At 33.4% G+C, this 23,904-nt stretch overlaps 1 protein-coding gene, 1 long non-coding RNA gene and 1 other non-coding gene across 3 annotated transcripts; 2 read left to right on the top strand and 1 right to left on the bottom strand.

Moving 5' to 3' along the window:
• Window positions 1–10,837: 10,837 nt before the first annotated feature.
• Window positions 10,838–18,939, top strand: LOC124457515. Its single transcript, XR_006952636.1, has 3 exons — window positions 10,838–10,977; window positions 11,298–11,486; window positions 18,929–18,939. It is a non-coding gene; the product is annotated as an uncharacterized LOC124457515 (long non-coding RNA).
• Window positions 15,239–15,313, top strand: Trnaa-ggc. The gene has a single exon. It is a non-coding gene; the product is annotated as a tRNA-Ala (tRNA).
• Window positions 18,940–19,450: 511 nt separating the features above from the next.
• Window positions 19,451–22,702, bottom strand: LOC124457513. The gene has a single exon (XM_047007746.1). It carries the CDS (start codon window positions 22,514–22,516, stop codon window positions 19,736–19,738), a length of 2,781 nt encoding a protein of 926 aa, XP_046863702.1. The 5' UTR covers window positions 22,517–22,702; the 3' UTR covers window positions 19,451–19,735.
• Window positions 22,703–23,904: the final 1,202 nt, after the last annotated feature.

Raw genomic sequence — 23,904 nt, 5'->3', positions numbered from 1 at the left:
AGAAATTTAAAGAAAAAATCGTTAAAAGAATACGTTTAAATATAAACGCGTAGCTGCATCGAAATGCGCGTTACTGCAAATAGCCATAATAGTTTGACAATCCGACAAAGACTACGAACTTCCTCGTGCCATTCCCTTACACGGTCTAATTTCGTACTCGTAGTCGTAGTTGTACTCTCGGTAAAACTCCCTATTGGTTTCGTCGCTCTTGATTTGAGTATTAATCAGATGATGAAAGTTCACTCGTTTCAACTCATAACTCTGTTTACCGTTGAAATTTATAGTTATCTGAGGTAATATAGGAAAACGACCAGTAGACTTAGCGTTGTTCCTAGAGGTTTTACCTCTAATGAAATGGTTTTAATGAAAAATGTTGTCAGGAATTTTCCAACGAAACAATTCCTAAACATAACGAATATTTTGACTTTGATGAAACCCGTTCGAGAACAGTTGTCCAAAATAAAACTATGGGCTGTGAAGAGGAACCATCTTGCAATAAAGTTGTAGATAACGAAGAGTTTGATTTACATGAAAGTGCCTGCGTAATGAACACGTGTGACTCCAACTCGCCTGAGCTTACAGGCTCAGCTTCGGTGATAATAAAGTTGATCCTAGACAAGGTTATGTACCGGAATCTCTCTCAAATGTTAAAAACGCGTGTGTATGGCTCACTGTGCGAAAAGATAGTGAGCGCATTGAGAATAAAAGTAAAGATGAAGATTTGATGGGCAACAATGCATCCATAAGAAACTATGGGAAAGTTTTCAAAACAAAACTGGCAAACGGTCTATCGTAGCTTGTTTTTTAATGCAAATGCAAAAAATTATGCTGAAAAAAAATACTAAAACGTTGGTACCCGGTTGTGCAAAATCTGTTGAATCCAGAGGATCTAAGAAGTCGTTTGACCTTCATGAACTTCCCTCTTGCGAACCCAAGAATGGGATATTTACGTGAAAATTACCTCAGTTGGATCTTGATTGCAATTTCAAATAGGATACATTATTAAAAATGCCTGAAATTGAATCCCCATCAGTTAGAAAAATGTTTTATTTTTACTGCTTACAGGACGACACCGAAATCCAATAACTGAAGGTAAGTTTTTTATATTTCAACCTGGGAAAAACATCTCAATCGATGAAAACATGGTTTGGCGTGGGCTTTACAGAGTTAACTATTGAAATTGTAAATCTACGTAGTAATGACTAAGAAAGTTATTTCAAAATGGTAAATAAAGATTTAGGAAAGTGCATTTGAAATGAAAACAACGAATGTGCAGATAGAGCTTGCTCTATTTTCATCCAAGATCAGAGAAAGCCAACTAGTCAAATTACATAGATTTGAAAAAGGCTTGGGAACAAAAACAAAAATAAGCAAAATATATCGATAAATGAACTGGATAACACAAATGGCAGTCAGATTATAAACATTTTACCTCGATTTTAAGAGCTTAGTGGTATGTATAAAGTGACAATTAAATAGAAAAATTTTGTGACATGGTTGAAATGAACTGTTTGCGTTGGCGCAACCGCTACTATCGCGTTAATTTTTTCGATAGGTGGCGTTGGCTTGAACAGTTTACTGTAGTTCAAAGCTGCAAAACAGTGAAGGAAAGCAAGATATAAGTAGGCCTCCTGTTATGGAATCGAAAAGCTAACTAAAGCTCAGGGGGGGATCTAGGCCCGATGATCTACGTACATCCCAAGCTTCACATAAAACAACACATGGCGGGGAATAAAACAAACTGGCCCGATCAAGTGGTGAGTTTGTTGCTCGATACTGTCAGGGAAAGAGAGTGTATTTGGAATACCAAAAGCGAGCATTACAAAAACAGAAATATGAAGAATGCACACTACCAGGAAATACTGCAAGCAATTAAAGTTAAACTGCCAAACGTTGATTTGCCAAGCATCAAAGGTGAGTGATAAGATTATAATGGAGTAGAAAGAATTGCATTTTAACGATGTATAAACATTGTTTATGCTCTCTTGTTTGCATTAAATCGCAAAGAAAAAATATCTTGTCCTGCTTACATGGCAATGTGTTCAAACTTCTAAATCAGCTTGTTGGCATGCAAAAATTGGAAAAGGAAAACATATCCATCTGTAGCTTTATATGATGTTATTTGGATTCAAATAAGTCTATTCTAATAAAATTTCTGGCTTAAGCTTTTAGCAAAGATACAGAGCTTAAGAACATTTTATAGAGAAGAAGTTAGAAAAATATGGAAACGCCAAGGTACAGGCAGTGGGGCTAGTGAAGTTTATGTATGAAAATGGAAGTTTTTTGACCAGTGCAGTTTCCTCGATGAAGTTTTATCACGCAATCGTCAAGTATTTACAAATGCTATTGATGAAGGTTTTCCACCAGACAGAGAAAACCAAGCGAATGACTCAATTATTGATGACGAAGATACAGGAAGTGAACGTAGATTTATTTCAAGCTCAAAGAAGAGAAAACAATCACATAGTCCATTTCTTGAGTCTGCAACATCTGCCTTGAACCAGTTTGCAAAATTAGCAACATTTGCTCCTGAAGACCAGTGGGATATTTTTGATAAAGATGTGGCACATGCAATGCATGGTCTGGCAGATAAAGATATACAAAGATGTGTCAAGTTTGCCATACAATCGACTATTTTTCAGGCCACAGAGTCATCACGGGCGAATACCAACCATTTTATTAAGCAGACCAATCAATAGCACTGTTTATGTAGCACATAAAAATTTGTGAAATCCCATGTAAGCCACTGTGAAACATGAATAGCCTGAAACCTGAAAGGTTGGAGGGGGAGTGTTCTACTTCATTGGACCAACTTTATTGTGTCTTTATTGGATCAAATATCCCAAAATTTTAGTCAGACCGAAATTTTTCGTCTTTTATCCGTTTTTGGACCGACTTTTTATTCATATTTCACAAAAGCTGAGTAGTGTAACATGTGATATACACGTTTCTTTTCTTTATCATGTGTTTAGATGGAGAAGATAATTTGGATGAACACTTTAAAATCTTCAAAAGTAAATTTCTTGACGAACACAGTAACATTAAAGCTGACGTGTGTGATGTACTTGAAAGGTGAAATACTCTAAACGTAGTTATTGGAGAATTTTATCTTGAATTTTCAGTATTACAAAAACGAATTTTTATCTTGATATGAGCTTAAAAATTTGTTTTAAGCTTCACGTGGCTTCGCGGAGAGTATGGAACAGCTGGCCCAAACGAGAAGATGCCATTTCCTCCCTTATACGTCATGGTTGATGATAGTCAAGAAAAATCGAATGAAATTATAAAGCAATAGATTGATGGAAAATTTGGATGGGAAGCTTCGAAATACATTGATTTGCCACGTAAAGCTCCTAAAGAAGCAAATTTTCGTTTGCTGTCTGATTTTCGCGCGCAAGAAAGGATAAAAATGACGTTGGATGTCGTGGTACATTGACAATGATTTGTCTTCATTTACAAACATGTATCAATAACATTGTTATAAATGTACCTAAGTTATCATTCTAGTATTTATAATTTATAAATCAATTTGTGATTTCTCAGGCGTAGAAATCCATTTAGTTTGCGTCTGAAACTCATTGTTGTGACGTAGTCGTACTGACTCGTACAATAGAATGCTAAAACGACAAATTTCGAACTGGCAACTAACTTTTGTTGAAAGATAATTTTACGAATTTTTGTCGAAGTCACAAAACTATTTGTTCAAGCTGATGGGAGTATGTTCCTTTTTTTAATACTTTTTATTGTCTACTTATCACATACAAAAATTATCACATACAAAAAAATGGGTCGTGTAGATGGCTGTCAAAGCCCGTCACTGGTATGTCAATCAGTGACGCGACTTATGTTTATAGTTCAAAAATGATTTATCAAATTTAATGAGTACAGTTTTTTTATCATTAAATTTTCGTTCTGTAATCCTTTGGATTTCATCGTCAAAATTCTGTTTTATGTATAAAAACTTATACAAATACCATCTTAGTAAACAGATCAGTAAATAAACACATATCTAGAATTATATTAACTGGCTGACTTATGAGCGGAGTGGCTCGACTGGTTCGACCGAAAACGGAGTTCAACAACGGTTTTTTAAGCCATTGCATTGGTCAATAGCGAGATCAGTGGACTATCTGGAATAATATCGACCTACAATCGGGATGGCTGGACCGATAAGCGAGTCAATTTCTATCGTGTAGATGGTTTGTTTAAATTTGTCTTACTGTGATTAGTTCGGCCGATTTTGACTGATAGCCAACTGAACTAACATAGTCAAGCTCACTGTCTGAATTGAATGTTGGATCGTTACATGTTGTATTGTGGACGATGAGGAAAGAATGTTAATGGATGACCATGTTAAAGATAATAAATGGTAGTTTGTTTGGTGATAGAGTTATATGATGGGTCCATTAGAGACAGAGTATAGCCGAAAACATTAAAGATGATGCCGTAAAGCAAATTGCATAAAGGTATATATAGTCTTAAGGTGAAGATTCTTCTTACGATCATCAAAAGTGAATAATTTTCTTGCATACATAAACATTTTATTTTTAATGTCATCTTCATTGATAGTTTTTAATTTGCTGAAGTTAATGATTCTCTACACATAACTTACATTAATGTAAAGTAATGTTGAATATTGTAGAAGAAATTAGAGAATGGCTGGTAGATTTGAGTTGTTGCGAAAATTGGCAGATTATCAAAGATAAAGCTTTTTCTAATTTGGATAGAGGTTTTTATTTGCGTTTTAGTGATTCTACGTTATAGAACTGTGTTGTCCACAAAGGCAAATTTGCTTATTCTGTATAATTTATACAAATTGCATAAGAAACAAGTCTTACATACAGTAAAGCAAGGAAACACATACATTTGTAAACATTGCATGCTGTATTGATAGGCATACAAAACTCAAAACAGCTGAAACCATATAAACCTTTTCGATTTGTTGTTTTAGCGTTCTTCAAAGTTTTCATTCGCTAATTTTTATCACCGTTAAGAGTAATCAGCTGAACCTTTTGAGGTCATTGCTGTAAAGGAAAAAAATATTGTGGGTAGCCACGATCAACCCATAAGACCACACTGAAAACAAGAGATAAAGGGATTCAACAGTCATGGTGTACAAAAAAATATTGGTTGTGCACTAGTGTGGTGAAGCAACGGTTAATTTGTTGCATTTAATTACTGTTTCCTCCAAAGTCAACTACATTGGCTCAATTTGATTATGTCTACGTGCTTCATTTACTGCGCGATTCACAAAAACATGAAATATCAAAGTCGCACACTATAGCGTACATAAATAGCGGCACAAATGACTTATGTTGCCACGAACTGTACTGGAAATTCATGTTTGTTTTCAATATAGTTAAAACCAGTTGTTTATGTCTAGCTACGCCACTATTTATATTACAGTAGTTTAAAAACTGAAGCATGTTTGATGTTTCTTTATTTCATCTTATCGAATGCCAGCTTTAACCTCATTAACTAAATAATCCTCCACTGTTTGTTATCCCGAAATTGCAGCGTCCACAACACTGTATTTAGAATTTGCAATGTTGTCATCTCTCTTATCTAGAAGTGCAATGGATTGTAATTTTATTCTAATGCCTGAAGATAGTTACTCAATTGCTCCACAAATTTTGTAATATTTAGAGCTGTTGATTTAGAAAAGATAACTTGGCGCCTTAGGTGGATTTCATTGGAACAGTTACTTTAAATCCCAACAATTATCTATAAATTTTATTAAATATGCTTTGGAATGATCGAATGAGCAATTTTCCATTGAGATCACTCTCCTGCTTTTCTTTACAATTAAAAACATGTCCATTTAAGTCGGAATGGCAGTATGCATGTGCCTCGTGATTTCTTTTCACAGAAGAGCTAAGACTACATTTCATTTCTACACGCTCTGCGATTACGATTTTGAGTTGCCACATGCCATCAATGCAGAGAAGAACTTACAAAATAATCCACTAAGTAAATGAAATTGAAGCAAAGATAAAGAGGATCGTAAAAACAACATTACCAAAGTAGCAGAGTAACAGATCTATGTTGAAAAACGCCAAACTTCATTTTAACAAAAATGGAAAAATTATTGGGTAAGCAGTTTCTGCACTTTCCTAAACACAAAGAGATCTGAAGCTATCTGCACGATCTAACCGAAACAATTTTTTATGGGATCCTCACTAACGGAGCAGAGACCGTTTTAATGACCTCCGGCATGGGAAACAAGTTTTAGATTATTGAATATGTTTATCATTCAATGGCAAGTAATGCGAGCAAAAAAACTCATTCCATTTTTTCCTAAAATTATAGCGTTGATATGATTGCTTTGAATCTGACGCGATTAGATTTTAGTATATCTGAGAACCCATTTCTTAATACATGTTGTATTGTGGAGGATGAGGAAAGAATGTTAATGGATAACCATTTTAAAGATAATAAATGGTAGTTTGTTAGGTGATAGAGTTCTTTGATGGGTCCATTAGAGACAGAGTACAGTGGAAAACATTAAAGATGATGCCGTAAAGCAAATTGCATAAAGGTATATATAGTCTTAAGGTGAAGATTCCTCTTACGAACATCAAAAGTGAATAATTTTCTTGCATACCATAAACATTTTATTTTTAATGTCATCTTCATTGATAGTTTTTAATTTGCTGAAGTTAATGATTCTCTACACATAACTTACATTAATGTAAAGTAATGTTGAATATTGTAGAAGAAATTAGAGAATGGCTGGTAGATTTGAGTTGTTGCGAAAATTGGCAGATTATCAAAGATAAAGCTTTTTCTAATTTTGATAGAGGTTTTTATTTGCGTTTTAGTGATTCTACGTTATAGAACTGTGTTGTCCACAAAGGCAAATTTGCTTATTCTGTAAAAATTATACAAATTATATAAGAAACAAGTCTTACATACAGTAAACCAAGGAAACACATACATTTGTAAACATTGCATGCTGTATCAATCGGCATACAAACTCAAAACAGCTGAAACCATATAAGCCTTTTCGATTTGTTTTTTTAGCGTTCTTCAAAGTTTTCATTCGCTAATGTTTATCACCGTTAAGAGTAATCAGCTGAACCTTTTGAGGTCATTTGGTGTTATAAACGCACGAGCTTGCTGCGACACGAGTCATTGTCAAGCTTCCTTTTATCTACCTTAAGTCGCAAGATGGTTGAATCTGAACCTAAATGATAAAAGAGCTGTCCAGATTTGATTCACACTGGTAGTGTATAACAATACAATACTAAAACGATAATATATCTCATCTTTTCCTCCTCAAGAAGTATTCCGGCCACTTGGGCTTAGGTACAATTATTGAAAAAGAACGCTTAGAGGGATATATTAATTGATTTGTTGGCTAAGGGATGGTAATGGAATGTTTTTGTCTATTTTTCAAGGGCAGTAAGATGCACCAACAGCCTCAAAACAGAAAATTCAAAGTTTCTAAGAAAAGAGCGAAAAAGTTGTGCGAACAATATGGTGATTTGCAAACCCCAAATGTATCTCAAAGCTCCTTTTCAGTGTTGTAAGCATGTCAGTGAACTACATTGTTTGTTTGAACACAAGGTAAAGCTCGATAACTTCTGTTTGTCATACGTTTAGTTTTAAAATGTGCTTTGCATTTTTGCCAAACATAATTCTATTGTTCAAGTCAACATAGTTTTAAGTACCTATGTATAGATGATGTTTGTAGCTTAAAAACTTGTCTAGTATAAAACTTTATATTGTGTGTGTGACGTAAAATACATGACACTACGGGAGTTCATTAAACTCTTATCTCAGTCTCAAAAAGAACTGTAGCTACAGTAGTTTATTTATGTACTTGTATTGTTGTATAATTGTTGTAGCAGCAAATTGTAGAGTGTATATTTAAGACCATCGTTTTTGGTCGTGCACTTGTCAGGCCAGCATGACCAAATTATATATTTCTAAGCTATCATTGTCCTAAAATTCTCACGACCTGTTAAAATGGGTATTGCTAGCCTTAGTTTGCTCATGCTCTGATCAGGGAAAAACGACCAAAACATAAATCACTAATAATGCATAAGGTAGAATTCTTACGCATGATGAGATGAAAGAAGCTGAGTATAGAAAGCATCCATAATGGAAATGTTGTAGTAACGAGAAAAACAAAAGGCTTCATAAACGTGAACGAAGTTCATCGGCAAGTATTTCAAAAACTGTCGGATTATCTCTCCTTTCGCTGCATTACTGGATTTATTTTCGTGTGTGAACATGATAATCAATCAAGGACAGTTAAACATCCCGTCAGAAGCTTAAAGAGTCAGAGATATAGTTACAACAAATGAAAAAATATTGTTGGTAGCCATGCTCATCTCCAAAGACCACACTGAAAACAAGAGATAAAGGGATTCAACAGTCATGGTGTGCAAAAAAAAAATTGGTTGTGCACTAGTGTGGTGAAGCAACGGTTATTTTGTTGCATTTAATTACTCTTTCCTCCAAAGTCAACTACATTGACTCAATTTTGTGAACATGCTTCATTTACTACGCGATTGGCAAAAAACATGAAATATCAAAGTCGCACATTAAAGCGTACATAAATAGCGGCACAAATAACTTATGTTGCCACCAACTGTACTGGAAATTCATGTTTGTTTTCAGTATAGTTAAAACCAGTTGTTTATGTCTAGCTACGCCACTGTTTATATTAAAGTAGTTTAAAAAACTGAAGCATGTTTGATGTTTCTTTATTTCATCTTATCGAATGCCAGCTTTAACCTCGTTAACTAAATAATCCTCCACTGTTTGTTATCCCGAAATTACAGCCTCCACAGCACTGTATTTAGAATTTGAAATGTTGTCATCTATCTTACAACAGTCATATTGAATCGTACAAATGTGTGGCATTTGAGCATGAATGGAATAATGTCTAATTTAATGTTTCTGACCGAAAAACAGTCCCTGATACTGTCAATCATAGTATTCTAGTTAAGAAACTTGAGTAACATTGAACTAATGATACAGCTTTTTCATTAATAGAGACTTATCTTTCAAATAATCATCAAAAATATCAAATATACAGCTCTATTTCGTTATTTGTCACAATAAATGTGGTGTACTACAAGTGTTTATCTTCGGACCACTGCTGTTCTTATTATATGACAATGTTTTACCAGCCAGTATGAAGAATATAAAGGGTAGACGTTCCTTATAATACTAAAATCACAGCATCTAGCAACCCCTTAGCTGATCTGTAGAAAGAGGCGATTGCTTTTTTAGAAATTCTTTCGATAAATTCTTATAAACCTAAGTTAAATTTAGTTAAAACAGAATTTATGCTCATTCGCTTCTAATCACCTAAATTTCCGACTAAACATCAGAAGTAATAACAAGCAGATCAGAAAAATGTTTGAAAGGGAGGGTCAAACAAAAGGTCACAGAATTGGATGGTTGATCCAAGCATAGATAGTTTGATTTTAAAAGTATTATTAGTAATCCTTCAATAAACCAAATTTGTTTAATTTTGTTTGTAAATTTCGATTTCACTAATGTGAACACAACATTTTGATAGTGCCCTTGTATAAAAGTGGGTTCAGAGAGAGTGCCCTGGTACTGTGCTCAGGAACGGACACCAAACTGAACACATATTTTGAGAGTGCCCTTATAAAAAAGTGCGTTCAGACAGAGTTCCCAGGCACAAGCACCAATGTCAACATAACAATTCAATGGTGGTCAAGACTATGTGCCCAGGTATGGGTAACAAGTAAAGAGGTAATACCCAAGTATATGTAAACGATGACGCCTGAGTAACGTGAACAGAAGGGCACGTATTCAGCACATGGTTTCAAAACTTGGTATAATTAAAAGCATAAAATTATAAATAGACGAAGCTTGTGGGTACAACGTAGTAAGAACGGCCAGCAGAATATTTACCGAACAAGTGTATCGTACTCCAGCAATCAGTCTTAACGTGCTATAAATGATCAATGTAACGTCAAAATAAGTGTGACATGAAATACTTTTAAACTTCCATACTTATCAAATTAAAGTATTTGCCGATTTGAACTTTATACTTTACATTTTACAAAACAATAGATATAGAAAAAGTTTAGATGGTTGGGATTACCCACCTTGCAACACTTTAAAAATCACAAGTTAATTAATAAAAAAATTTAGGGACAACAATTTAGCAGCATTCAAGTTGGAATCTTAATATCACAAATATATGTAAAAAGATGACATAAGAAATTTCGGCACTACAATGTAGTAATAAATAATTTATTAAAGTCAGAGAAACGTCTATTTTCATGTAAAATGCCTTAAGTGCATCATTACGCCTAGTATTGCTCCTAAATTTGGGATATCTTTTGCGAAATGCAATGAAAGAGCTGCAAAAGCTCCAGAACAGGGCTTAACGTATCACTACAAATTTGAGTAATGAAGTTACTACTCTACAGCATTAACTGCCACGGCTAAGAACCCTTTTAGCATTAGTATTCTCAAAATGATAAAAGCAAAAGTGTAGTGAAAATTTAAATAAAACTGAACCAGAATCACACGCACACTTACTCACTAATAGAAAAAAAAATTACCAACCATCGGCTCTGCTAAATTTGTTTCTGATGCCAATTCGTCACGGCTTTACTTTTAGAAGGAGCAAAAGTTTTCCGTACGTTACAAAGCCACCATCGAAGCCAACGTTTTTTTTACTTGTTCAAATTTTATAGGCGTACGTTTCCTATCTTTTCGATCAAGATTGATGGTTTGTAGCTAGACGTGTTGTACAGTGTAGCTGTTTGCTTCGAGAACGTCGATGCGTACGAATATAGTTTTTTTTCAACAAAAGAAGAATGGTTTTCTCAAAATAAATGTGACGATCGCACGATGAAGTTGAACCGTATCTATGTGCATCTTAAATCACCTTTCGTTGGAAAGTTTTGGACTGACAAGTCTGTATCTTTCGGCGACATACGTCTAACAAATAGATTGGAAAAAATGGAGAATTTTAAGGTGCTGAAGGATGTTGCGAATTCTTTTGTAAAAATTGAGCTAGATTATAGAATAATCGTTCACACACTATCCACTTATATAATGTGCCTCGTTCTTTATACCTCGTTCTTTGTATTGACTATTAAATGATACTAAATGATACTACATAAATAATAATTGAGAACTAAATGATCTTTTAGTTTAAATTAACTATTATGTTTTACTATGTATGCGGTATCCTTGAATTTGTAAGGGGGACTTTGAAAATGAACGGGTTTTCAGTAATCGCTCCCAGAGATCTTTGAAACTGATGTGTGACTTTTTTTGTTAATGTTTTTTAGATCAAACTTTCAACGTTCCATAAGTAAAAAATTGCTGTCGAGATTAGTAGACATAAAATTTGTGGCGAGTGTGGTCAAATGCATTTGATCAACGTCAAGTTTCCGTTGACCGAATTTATTGCTTTTACCAGTTACAGGAATGACAATCCTGCTCAATTGAAGATCGACAAAAATCCATCTTCAAAAAACGTCGTCTTTCGTTATCTGATGTCTTTTATTTCGAGTAGCTTATACTTGCCACATCTGCGAATTAATAGAATCATGAAAAATAGTTTTATGTATGACGAATCTAAAATATAGAACTCTTTCCAAATGAAATGTTGACAAAGCAAATTACTGTGATGCTTTCAAAAAAATAGTTGCAGCCTATAATTTCTAACGTATCTCGATATAATAATAAACAAACTGTGTGAATAGCATTGTCAAATGTTTTGTTCTTTTTATCCCCTTTGTGTAAATCTTCGTCAGTTGACAGAGTTAAGATGGGTAAATAAAGTTTTGCTATTTGTCTAATATTGCTAGAACGCTTTCATAGATATTAACAGAAGTATTAACAACTCTCCTGCCACATAAACTCGTCAAAATTTCAGACACTAAAGTCTTTACGAAAGATTGCAATTACAATAAGGCTTGACCGATTTTTGTAAAAGAGAAATATTTACAAGCCAGAGATCGGTATTAAAGTCCATCTTCTAACACCATAATGCATTAAAAGGCGATAAGCCAGAATTAGACGCAACTGAACATTTTCAAGACATGAAAGTATAAGCTACAATTGAAAATTGACACCATAAGGAAGAGAAGAAGAAACGTCTAGAGAAGATAGAACCACACCAAAAGAGGTGTCTAAAGAAATACGGCATGTACACATGCAAAACGATGCTTAAATGCATTTCCTCAATTTCTATTCAAGCAGAACTATCCAATAATGTGTCAAATGCAAGAAATACAATAGAAATTAAAATGAAATTTTTTATAATCTTTTGTTCTTTTGCATTTGACTTATGTTATGTTTGACTTTTGAAATGTTCCTCACAATGTAATTCATAAAAAAGATTATAAGGGATTATAACATTAAGATATTTATTTATTAATTTTCTTACTTCAGGTAATATAAGTTATGAGTTAGTCCTGTTATTGATGTGTCTTATTGTGAATTACCAATGGAGTGTTTGCATTTGACGTCAAAGCGGCTATGTTGGGGGACTACATCAAAGTACCGATGTTAAACAGAGTATTAAATTAACATATATTTTTTTCATTATACGTTATTTTTCCCAAAAATGGCGAATGATTAAAATACTCTAAATATAGGTATCTAAAGATATATAAGTTAATACTTATGCAAAAAAAGACAAAGAAAACTTTAAAAATTGTAAATCCCAAATTAGATTTTTAAGTATTTGTCATATTTTGTCCTTGAGCAAAGGACTGTAGTTATATTCACTGTAAAAATAGCTTTATTTAAGGTGTTTGAAATGGAATGCAGCAACAGAATATGTCAACTTAAGTCAGAAACCTAGTTATGTTTTCAAAAGTAAAATAATTCATGAGGATTTTACACACAACATTTCATTATTTAAACACAGAATGAAAACCTTAAACGAGATGCCTGGTCTGTCCAAAGTAAAAGAAGGAAACGCGGGAAAATTTTTAATCTTAACATTGGAGAGTAAGCTCAGTCCACACGTTTTTTTGTGGCTATTAAATATTTTGGTTTTAGCTGATTGTCCTTAGCAATAGTGAACATTTTCTTTAGCACTATACCAAATTTAATGTGGGTGGAGTTAATGTACCAATCATTTTCAAACACTTGAGATTATATCATATTTGCATATGAACAGAATAACATGAAAAACAACATCGTTTGTTTGCATGGGCATTAATTAGTCATCTAGCTATAGATTTTTTGAACTTGTTTTTATGACACATCACAAACCGGAATTAAGTGTAATTAATTTTTGTCTAACTTACTAATGTTGATGCTCATTTTTGTCAATCTTTTGATGCGCAATACAAACTAAAGAACATTTCAGTCGTCTAAGGATACATGTTGAATGCATTTATCACAAAATATAATAAGAAATTTTTCTAATGTTCCTTTGCCTTTAAATCATCATGCTAAGTTAGCAAATGCTAAGTTAGACATTCAAGACTGGTCGCTTGAATAACAATTAAGATAATGAATGTATATAAATACCGTTTACCAGATTAGACATTCTTTCTTGTCGGTCTTCTGTTGGTGTGGTTTTATCTGCTCTCGATCTTTCCTTGCTGGCAGCTTTACTATTACATACGTATAGCTTTACTTCAATCTTTTAAATTCGTCAGTTGTGTTTAAGTCTTGCTTAGCCTCTTTATTATATTTTGATATTTCATGGCTCCTGAGGATAGATTTCAGAATGGATTTTTATGTTTTAAATATGTCTGTTTTACCCATATTCGTCAATAACTGTTTGTGTTTGCAGTCTTGTATATCAGTCCTTTTCTTTAGTCCCTGGTTAGTTGGTTGGGCAAAATGTTTGGTTCTGATGAGTTACTTCTTGTTCAATGAATTGTACGTAATTTCACACAGGACTTGTTATGCTTTGTTTATTGTTTACATAATGCTTTTCACAATATTTTGGTCAGAGAGTTGTTGGCGGTTTTGTTAAGAACATGAAAACCTACCAAACTTTCCTAAATGATAACTTATGTGCGGAAATAAAATAGTATTTAATTTTACCATCGCTTTGTGTGTAAATTGGAATAAAATTTTCATATAATTAATAAGAGCAAAACTCAAATCGTGTTTTTGTTATATATATTATGCAAATAAGAGTATCCTTTTCATCGTGTCACGCTGTTCCTTCTGGTCTTTATATCTCACTTCTAAAGTTATATTTTAAATGCAGATCTTCATTTTTTTCTTCATTCCTATCTCCAAGTCCTTCCAGGCGTTTTGGGATTATTCACCTACCTTGTTTCCTTTCAAATTTTTTTCGAGGAAAATAGTGTAGTGTAAATATTTATTATTTTTTAAAGTTTGATTCTGCAAGTGAATGGTGGCTGTATATTTCTTTAATCAACTTAATATCCTTGCTTCCGTATTGATTTTCGTTTTTGAAAACGTGCAATTTATATTGCAAGAACAATGCACCATTTCTCCAAAGTCTTTCTTTTGACATGTTTCTGGTTTTTAACATAAATTCGACGTACTAACGATTTTGCAGGATAAAAAGTCCTCTGTCCATGTTGGTCATGAGCGTGTGGTGTCCATTTATTGTTTATGGGAACAACGCCCCCTTAACGACATCTATACACGACAAAAAACCTTTTTAAAACACATTATAGCAAAAATGATTCCCGGCGAAAAAATCTTTAAAATTCGCGGGAAATATATATTGACGTCACTTTCCTTGACGCAAGGCCTAAGTACAGTCACGTGACATGCCTTTTAGTTTGATATTTTATAAAACACAGATAGTGTTGAACAATTTCTTGGCCACATAACTTAAGGGCAGTTTAAAATTATAAACAAGTTGGACGTGTTAACAAGTTGGAAGAGTTATCAAATATTTTATCAAATATTTTATTTGAATTATGCTCATTTAATTTTTAAATATTGATTCCTATTTCCTCTTCAATGACAAAATGTAAAACAAAATTGATGGGTTATTGTTTGTTCATTATGTTAGCCAATAACAAATTCATCGCATGACTAAGCTAGCCAATAGGCATTCTTTTACCATATATATCGCACTCTCGTCATATTTTCAAAATCATAAGGTTTCACTTTTCGAAGTGTTGGGGTGCAAAGAAAACAAACTGTTTGAAAGTTTACAGTTTCATATGAAAGAATGTTTTATATAAAAGAATTTTTTATATAAAACATTCTTTCATATAAAATTCATTTCACGAGAAAACATGAGCCCAACAAAATTGACCTGCTCACCACTGTGTGACTTCATAGCTCAGTTGGTCAGAGCACTGCACCGGCACTGCAGAGGTCATGGGTTCGAATCCCGTTGAGTCACCTGAAATTTTCAGGTTCATGAGAAAATTGCTTAAATTGCTTGTAAAGTACGAAGATCATATCTATATTTAATCTCAAACACCGCAGTGCCTTTTCGTTGAACTTCTTTCGCTTTGTCGTACTCTCCAGTTCTAACATACACCTGTCCAAGATTCATTAAAGAAGTGGCAATATCAACATGATTAGGATCAAACAATTGTTTTCGAATGTCTAAAGCTTTCTCATGGACTTTTTTTCGTCTTTATAACTTCCAGTCCTTCGATACAGCAAACCAAGATCATTTAATGACGAAGCAACATCAGCATGAATTTCGCCAAAAAGTTTCTTGCGACTTTCTACAGCATTTTTGAAGAAAATTTCCGCTTTGCAAAACTGTCCAGTGCAATCGTATGAATATCCAAGCTAAGTGAAACACAAAGCTTTGAAATTTTGAATCGGCTAATACATGAAATGTGCTAAAATGAGCCCTAAAATGAAACACCAACTTCCTTTTTTGAACTTTTAAGCCTTCTCTAATTTGAAAGATACATTTGTCTTTAAATTCATTATTTCAGACTCATTTTGTAACTTATATTCTTCTGTTGCACTAGACACATTCATTAACTCGCTTATCTTGCTAGCATCGTTGTCCCTCTTGAAATCATCTTCCATTGTCTGTACTGCTAATTCATCTAGAGTTTCAAAATTTCCGTTAACAATGCCGCTCTTAGTACCAACAGGCATATCTTCCGTTGGAGTGACTTTGTTGGATTTTAAAACCGGAGGGGGTAGTGGAGTTGTACTGTGACAGCATATGGAAGAATCAGCTTTTACTGAAATAGTCGTCTCATTCAATAAACGAGATAAATATAAAGTACTAAATAAATTTAAGATTTTACTTTTCTCACTTAAGTTTGTAATGCATACAAAATACCACACTTAACATATACTTTTCAAAATACCAACTATGAATAAAGATTAAGTAGACTCGTATTCTTACCAAGTTTTCAGTTTTTACAAGTGTACTATTCATCAAAGATCTTGAATTATCGTTACTTCTAGATGTTTTTTGTTTTGCAATACTGATGACCGGCGTGGGTCCAACGTGATCTTTTCTATCAGAGCTATGCCGTTCTTGTAATCTTTGATCATACCAGTTGAGAAATTTAACTTCTCTTCTATTCGTTGCACTATTTGGAATATCGTTGGCTTTCTGAGCTTCAGTTCCCTTACGTACATTTAAATTATCAGGTCTGTTTATTTTCAAGCCCAGTTTTTTCACGGCAACTGAGTTAAGATTGTCCATGTCAATTCTTTGAAACGCTTCCATATGATCTACCAGCATTTGTGTTTTGTTCTCGATGACCCCCGATATCGCAACAACAACACTAGACATTATTGCGAAACCGATTACGAGATATAACAAATCTGAGAACTCAATGAACACCTGTATTTGGCAAACAAATGATTTTATTAAGAGATTGAGCCTTGTAATCTCGTTTATAGCAGTGGCGTCATTAGCTCGGTAAATGACAGAGGGAGGGCTGTATTATAATAAAAGCGTATTCTATTTTTATTTTGTGATTTGTGTAAACTAGTGGTGTCGACTGTTTATTCCCTTTTTTTTTGTTATTCATTCATCACTACCTACACTGACACAGGCTATCTTACTTTATATGTTAGGTAGTGTAAAGACTGTTCTTGTTCTATATTGTTTATTCATCACTACCTACACTGACACACTTTAGCTTAGGTCATGTCATACATACAATGTGTTCACTACTCTAGCGTTGTCTACTCGAAAAACTTATTTCCAGGTTTTATAAGTACATTGCGATTCTTTCACCTGTGATTCAATTTTGCTTGGCTCTCGTAACGTTGTAGGAACAAGATCCCCGAAACCGATTGTGGAAAATGTAACAAAACAATAATACACAGATCCCAAATATCCCCAGTCTTTCTCAACTTTGAAGAATGCCGTAGCAGGTAGTAATATATTTAACCATAAAAGGCAAAGAGCAATAACAGCAATTTTATCAAATATTTATCAAATATTTTATTTGAAATATGCTCATTTAATCGACTTAATTTTGTATTTATATACTTGAAAGGCTATCCACGTGTACACACTGCGTATCTATTTTTGAAACGTTGATTCCTATTTCCTCTTCGATGACAAAATGTTAATAAAATCGATGGGTTATTGTTTGTTGATTTTGTTAGCCAATAACTAATTCATCGCGTGACTAAGCTAGCCAATAGTCGTTCTTCCAACCTATCGATCATATACTCGTGATATTTTCAAAATCATGAGGTTTCACTTTTTGAAGTGTTTGGGTGCAATGAAAACAAACTGTTTGACAGTTTACAGTTTATTCGCGAACCAGCAGCTCGTGTCACTTTTTTAGTTCTCATCACAATTGACATCATACCCTTGTTTCTATAAGCGTATATTAGACAACGATTAAATATTATCTATTTGTTAACAAGTTAAGCACTTCTTTTTCTGTGCAGCATATCTGCAACAATAAGCAAACAAACTGGCATGCAACTTTCGATAATCATCGCCACCCAAAATGTTAATGCACTAAAATTATTGTGGACTCCTTATGAATAAGTCAGGCCACCCGAGTAACAATACCAACATGTCAAAATATTATATATTTAATAATAAAAAAATACTTCTATTATTAAAAAAACTGCAAAATGACTTATACAAAACTCCCTTTCCTTACAAGATTTGCGCAGAAAAAAATCTCAGCTTAGTTTGGTTTGTTGTGGAAGTGTGAACATATTTGTCTACAACGATACACGCGGGATATTTTCCTCTAGCCAAATAAGTCGTTATGGATACTAGAACTAAAGTTCTGATATTAAATATGTATTTTATTTACATGCCCATCAATATTTTTTTCAACCAATACATTTATTGATCATCTTCACATGAATATCTGAATATCAACCGCAGTAATCTTCACATCTCATTAAGCTTCCATAAAAAAATTAACAACGTTAAACATATACAGCTTATAACATTAATAACATTTTAGATGCAGCGCAACTTTTGATGACGCATAATGAATGTGAAGGCATTGTAATGTCATAGAAAATAATTTTGGTATAAATATAAGTTACGTGTAAAATACTTGACTACAATACTAAACATAAAATAATAATAAAAGACAACTGAACTGTTTCTAAGAGGTATAGGGATGTTTTAAAAAGATTATAAAACAACATAAAAGACACAAAAGAAGGTAATGTTTAATTGACAATGGAGTTAGTACACTGGTATAAATTATTATATAAACATGGTGCTACTCTGTGTGGTTACATACAGGCAGAGTATTGTGCAATATTGAATAAAACGCGTTTGAATAGCTTAAGAACAAGCTATTGGTAATTAGAGCGACAAAAACTTAAACAGTTAAGTCCTAAAACTTTTAAAGAATTTTTCTATCAATTAATAAAATCAAAATAACTTAATGACTGGGTGGAGATCTAAACGTCATTCACGCCATTCATCATGTCGTCCATTTACTTTCTTTAAGAGCTGTCATCAACCTTTCACTTCAATTTCAACACTTGAGTTTGATTTTTCATGATTGTTGCTACAGCATAACATTGTGAAAGAAAGCATCGACAAAAAAGCATATTAAAGTAAAGCAATTAAAGACCCCAGCTTATTTTAATGGTGATACAATGTAACTACGACACGGTTATATCAAGCTACGTCTTAACACTTTTTATAAGTCCCTCTCAAAGGTATTTAACTTCAAAAATTATTCCACTTAAATCCCTACCTTTTTTGTTTTCTTCACATTTAAAGCAAATCTTAAGTTAATACATGCAGGAAAATGCATTGCTAAATGTCTTTAAAGAACCTACAGATATTTTTTTAATTTCTTTGATCAGGATGATCCAGGCTTAAATATTTTTCTTCGACATTCCTTAGCTTTGTCATACTCGCCAATTTTGTCATACACCAAAGCTAGACTGCTTAAAGACATTGCCACATCAGCATGCTCTAAACCTAACGTACTTTTTCGAATTTCGAAAGCCTTTTCATGAAATTCCATAGCTTTGTGATATTCTCCAGTTTTATCATATACCAAACCAAGATTGTAAAATGACGTAGCTATATCAACATGATCGGGAGTTAATATTGTTTTTCTAATTTCCAGAGCTTTTTCATGAAATTCCACAGCTTTTTTAAATTCTCTCTTTTTTTCACATACCAAACCAAGACTGTATAAAGACGTGGCAACATCAGCATGATTTGGATTCAACACTTTTTTCCTAATTTCCAAAGCGTTTTTCAAATGTTGATTAGCTTTTTTATACTTGCCAGTCTTTTCATACACCAAACCAAGACTGTTTAAAGACGTTGCTACATCAGCATGATCTGAACCCAAAGTCTTTTTTCTAATTGTCAGAGCTTTTTTCAAAACTTTTTTTGCTTTGTCATATTTCCGGTTTTTTCATACACCCAACCAAGACTATTCAAAGAAGTAGCCACATCAGGATTATATGTACCTAATAATTTTTTTCGAATTTTTAGAGCTGTTTTGTGCGCTTCTTCAGCTTTGTGGTACTCTCCAGCTTTTTCATACACCCAACCAAGACCATTTAAAGACGTAGCCACATCAGGATGGTCTGGACCTAACGCTTTTTTGCGAATTTCAACAGACCTTTGCTGAGCTTCAATGCCTTTATCGTATTCTCCTGTTTTTTCATATACGAAACCAAGACTGCTTAATGACCAAGCTACATCAACGTGATTTGGGCTCAAAGACTCTTCTCGAATTTTCAGAGCTCTTTTATGAACTTCTTTTGCTTTGTCATATTTTCCAGTTTTGTCGTATATGAAACCAAGATTGTTTAAAGACATGGCTACCTCAGGATGATCAATACCAAAATAATGTTCTTGAATCTTTATGGCTTTAGTATGAACTTCTTCAGCTTTGAGATAATCTCCAATTTTGTCATATATCAAACCAAGATTGCTTAATGACGTAGCTACATCAGGATGATCTGGTCCTAATACTTTTTCCCTGATATCTGCAGACTTTGTATGAACTTCTTTTGCTTTCTCATACTCTCCAGTTTTGTCATAAATCAAACCAAGATGGTTTAAGGCATCGGCTAAATCAGCTTGATCTTGGGGTAATAATTTTTCACGAATTTCAACAGCTTTTCGTTGAACTTCTTTCGCTTTGTCGTACTCTCCAGTTCTATCATACACCCGTCCAAGATTCATTAAAGAAGTGGCAATATCAACATGATCTGGATCAAACAATTGTTTTCGAATTTCTAAAGCTTTCTCATGGACTTTTTTTGCGTTTTTATAACTTCCAGTCCTTCGATACAGCAAACCAAGATCATTTAATGACGAAGCAACATCAGCATGAATTTCGCCAAAAATTTCCTTGCGACTTTCTAAAGCTTTTTTGAAGAAAATTTCCGCTTTGCAAAACTGTCCAGTGCTATCGTATGAATATCCAAGCTCAGTAAAACACCAAGCTTTGACATCAGAATTGAACTCAAACGCCTCTTCTTCAAATTTCTCCAAGTATTTAAGGGTAATATAGTGTTTTCCAAAAAATCTCAACATACTAAGAAAATAATTGAGAAATTTTAAATTGTTTGTTTCTAATTTGAATTTGTAGGTTTGTAAGTGTTCCAGAAATAAGTTGAGATGTGGTATCAACTTGATTTGATCATCTCTGCCTTTGAAATTGTAAAGAGCTTGAACAACTTGACATAATGAATTTTGAGAAAAAGACGTATTATGTCCAAGCTCCATTATTTTTTCTACATGAGAATGCTGCCATGTGTAATCAATGATTGCATCGTGAACGACACGATGAAGACGAATGTCGTTGCTTTCTGAGTACAAAAACAAAGAACAATGAGCGAAAACAAGAGCTTGATCTTCGTCACCTTCTGTGTTATCAAAACTTTGAATATATTGATTTATAATATCCTGAGGAATTGGATCGAAGGATACTAATGAAAAAAAGCGAAAGATTTTTTCCAATAATGGAGAGGTTTTAGCGTTTACTCGAACTGCCAGAAAAGTAGCTTGAAACATAGTCCTGGGATATGGATGGTTGATTTTAGTGTGAGTGTCGTTCATTTTTTCTTGTTTTCCTGAAGACAGTTCTTTCAGGTAATCATTCCAAGAAAAAGTTTTGTTTGCTTTATTTACACTACTGACGTAATAACCAGCAGCAGCTAAAGCCAACGGTTGGCTATCTAATGTGTTGATAACCTCCTTCAAAATTTCGATTTTAACATTTTCATTTTTATTGTAATGTTTTAAAAGCTGAAGACATTCATCAGAATTCATCCCTTGGCTTATAGAAATATGCTTACACATCATTATATTGTCAGGTATAGCATCTGTATTTTGGACAGTTAGAATTATTTGTCCGTTTATCCACTTGGGCTCACCTATTTCTGGGAGCATGGAATCAATTTCATCCAGCTGAACAACGTTATCTACAATAATCCACCATTTTTCCCAAAAATCAATTTGAGCGCATACTAATGACTGTAAATTTTTCGCTTTGTCTGTGATGGCAACTTTTTCTTCCATGATTTCCTTTATCCTCAATTTATCGCAGTTTAAGCGGTAACAAAGTTCACGGTAAGTTTTTAACAGAGAATCCTCATCCTTACCATCAAGTGGAAATACAAACGAAGCCCCTTCTTCAAAATTCCATGATTTATACTTTTTTTCGAGAACCTTTCTCGCAAGTTGAGATTTCCCACTGCCAGGATTACCAGAAATGAAGAAATATGTCAGTCCATTGTTGTTATCTTTGCTTAACTTTTCAAGATCATTAATAATTTGATCACGTAGTTCAGTACGTTCAACAACAAAATGATTTGGTTTGGAAGGAAGAACACAAAATGAATTAGACAAGTTTCGTTGTGCTTTTATCTCATTCATTTCAGTTTGGGAAAACTTTAATACCACGAATGATTTTTCAATTTTACCGACAAAATCTTGAAATTCATTGTCAGATAAAGTGCTTTGCTCCTTATGCACTATGGTATTTCGGACGAAACGAAGATCACTGACCGCGTCCCACACATCCTTTTCACAAGTTTTTAGTTTCTTGCCTATGGAAATAGAGTTGAGTATTGCATCAAATAATGCAGAACAGTCCCAAAGACTTGCGTCTCCCTTTTGAAATTGTGTTTGAATAAAATCCATTATGGATCGTTTTCTGCTTGCTTCTAACTTGCAAAGTTCCTGACCACAATGTTCTGTGTTGTCCCACTCTCCATAGAGTGTTTTGTATCCATCATTCCACTTCTCAATAAAAAGTCCAGAGAGCTTTTTTTGAACAATTTCATTAAGAATTTTTTTAATGTACTTGTAGTTTTTCTCTTGTTTTGATTCCATCTAGGAAAAAAATTATTATTTTATCAACATAAAAAAATCAAATAACATGAAAATATGCAAGCCAAGAAGTCAGTTGTACTTGATTTTATTTTGTGATTTTCTAAATAAATTGAAGCACAACGAGATGTGCAAAAGATCTGAATGATCTTAGGAGTTTTGCCAAAGAAAATCTTGGAAATGGTGTTTAGTAAAAATGTTTAACTGTAACAAATAAAAATTGTGTTAAATACATGTTGCTACGTTTAAAGCCAAAAAATTTCGACTGGAAAAAAGTTTAACAAACTTTCACTAAACTAAGTTGACATAAACATAACATGCAGCAATTAGCTTAAAATTGCGTGTATATTTGAGTGAATTAAATGAAAACTCGCGAAGTTATCCACCGATAACATTTGCTTTAAATGGTCATTTGGTCAATTCCTTTGTCTATTGTCAGAAACATTGTGCTTTGTTAACGTCTGGCCTCTCGACCAGTTTTATATTTAAAGCAATTATTTGAAGAGCAGTTGAAGTGTATAGTTGAATGAATCATAGCAATTGCACACCATACCTGAGAATTATCTTTTATGGAGTAATCATTAATATAGGTATCATACGGTATGATTGTCTGGTATTTATTGTATAATTTGTTGTTTTGGTGTGTAATAAATATACAAATTTTCAGTGCAAATGATAATTTAAGTATTATGCCATCATTGCCATGTCATGGTCCTTGTGTGTGTATATGTGTGTGTGCGTGAACAATCACTAACTTTGCTATTCTAAAGTTGATTGAATATTTTTTGATAAAATATGTGGGGATAAAAATGTGCGCGACGTTTTATTGAATTCACTGAAATATATATATGCATTATATACAAATATATATACATAAGATTAACAGGTAATGTGAAATTTCTCATTCGAAAGGTACGCATTTGATATCTAAGTAACAAAGTTCTTTTACTCTAGCACACTTAAAGCAATCCGTTTGAAAATTCTAACAGACCTTTATAAACGATTTTCCAAAGATAAATCACTTGCAAAAACTAACTGATAGTTCTTTCAACACTGGTTCATTTTAAAAACGTTTTGAGTATCAAAGAAAGTATTAATCAAGGCATAGATAGCTCAGGCTAAGACTGCAGGAGAAGATTAATAAAGAATAGTTTATTAAATTTATAGTTAATTTTATAGCTATTTTGTAATATATTTTC

The sequence above is a fragment of the Xenia sp. Carnegie-2017 genome, unplaced genomic scaffold, assembly GCF_021976095.1.
Source record: "Xenia sp. Carnegie-2017 unplaced genomic scaffold, XeniaSp_v1 HiC_scaffold_6, whole genome shotgun sequence".
Taxonomy (NCBI): Eukaryota; Metazoa; Cnidaria; class Anthozoa; order Malacalcyonacea; family Xeniidae; genus Xenia; species Xenia sp. Carnegie-2017.
This window is presented reverse-complemented; position numbering and strand designations above follow the sequence as displayed.

What these genes read in the sequence shown, in the direction of transcription:
- LOC124457513 (XM_047007746.1), bottom strand. Translation starts at nt 22,516, where the DNA reads ATGGATTTTATTCAAACACAATTTCAAAAGGGAGACGCAAGTCTTTGG.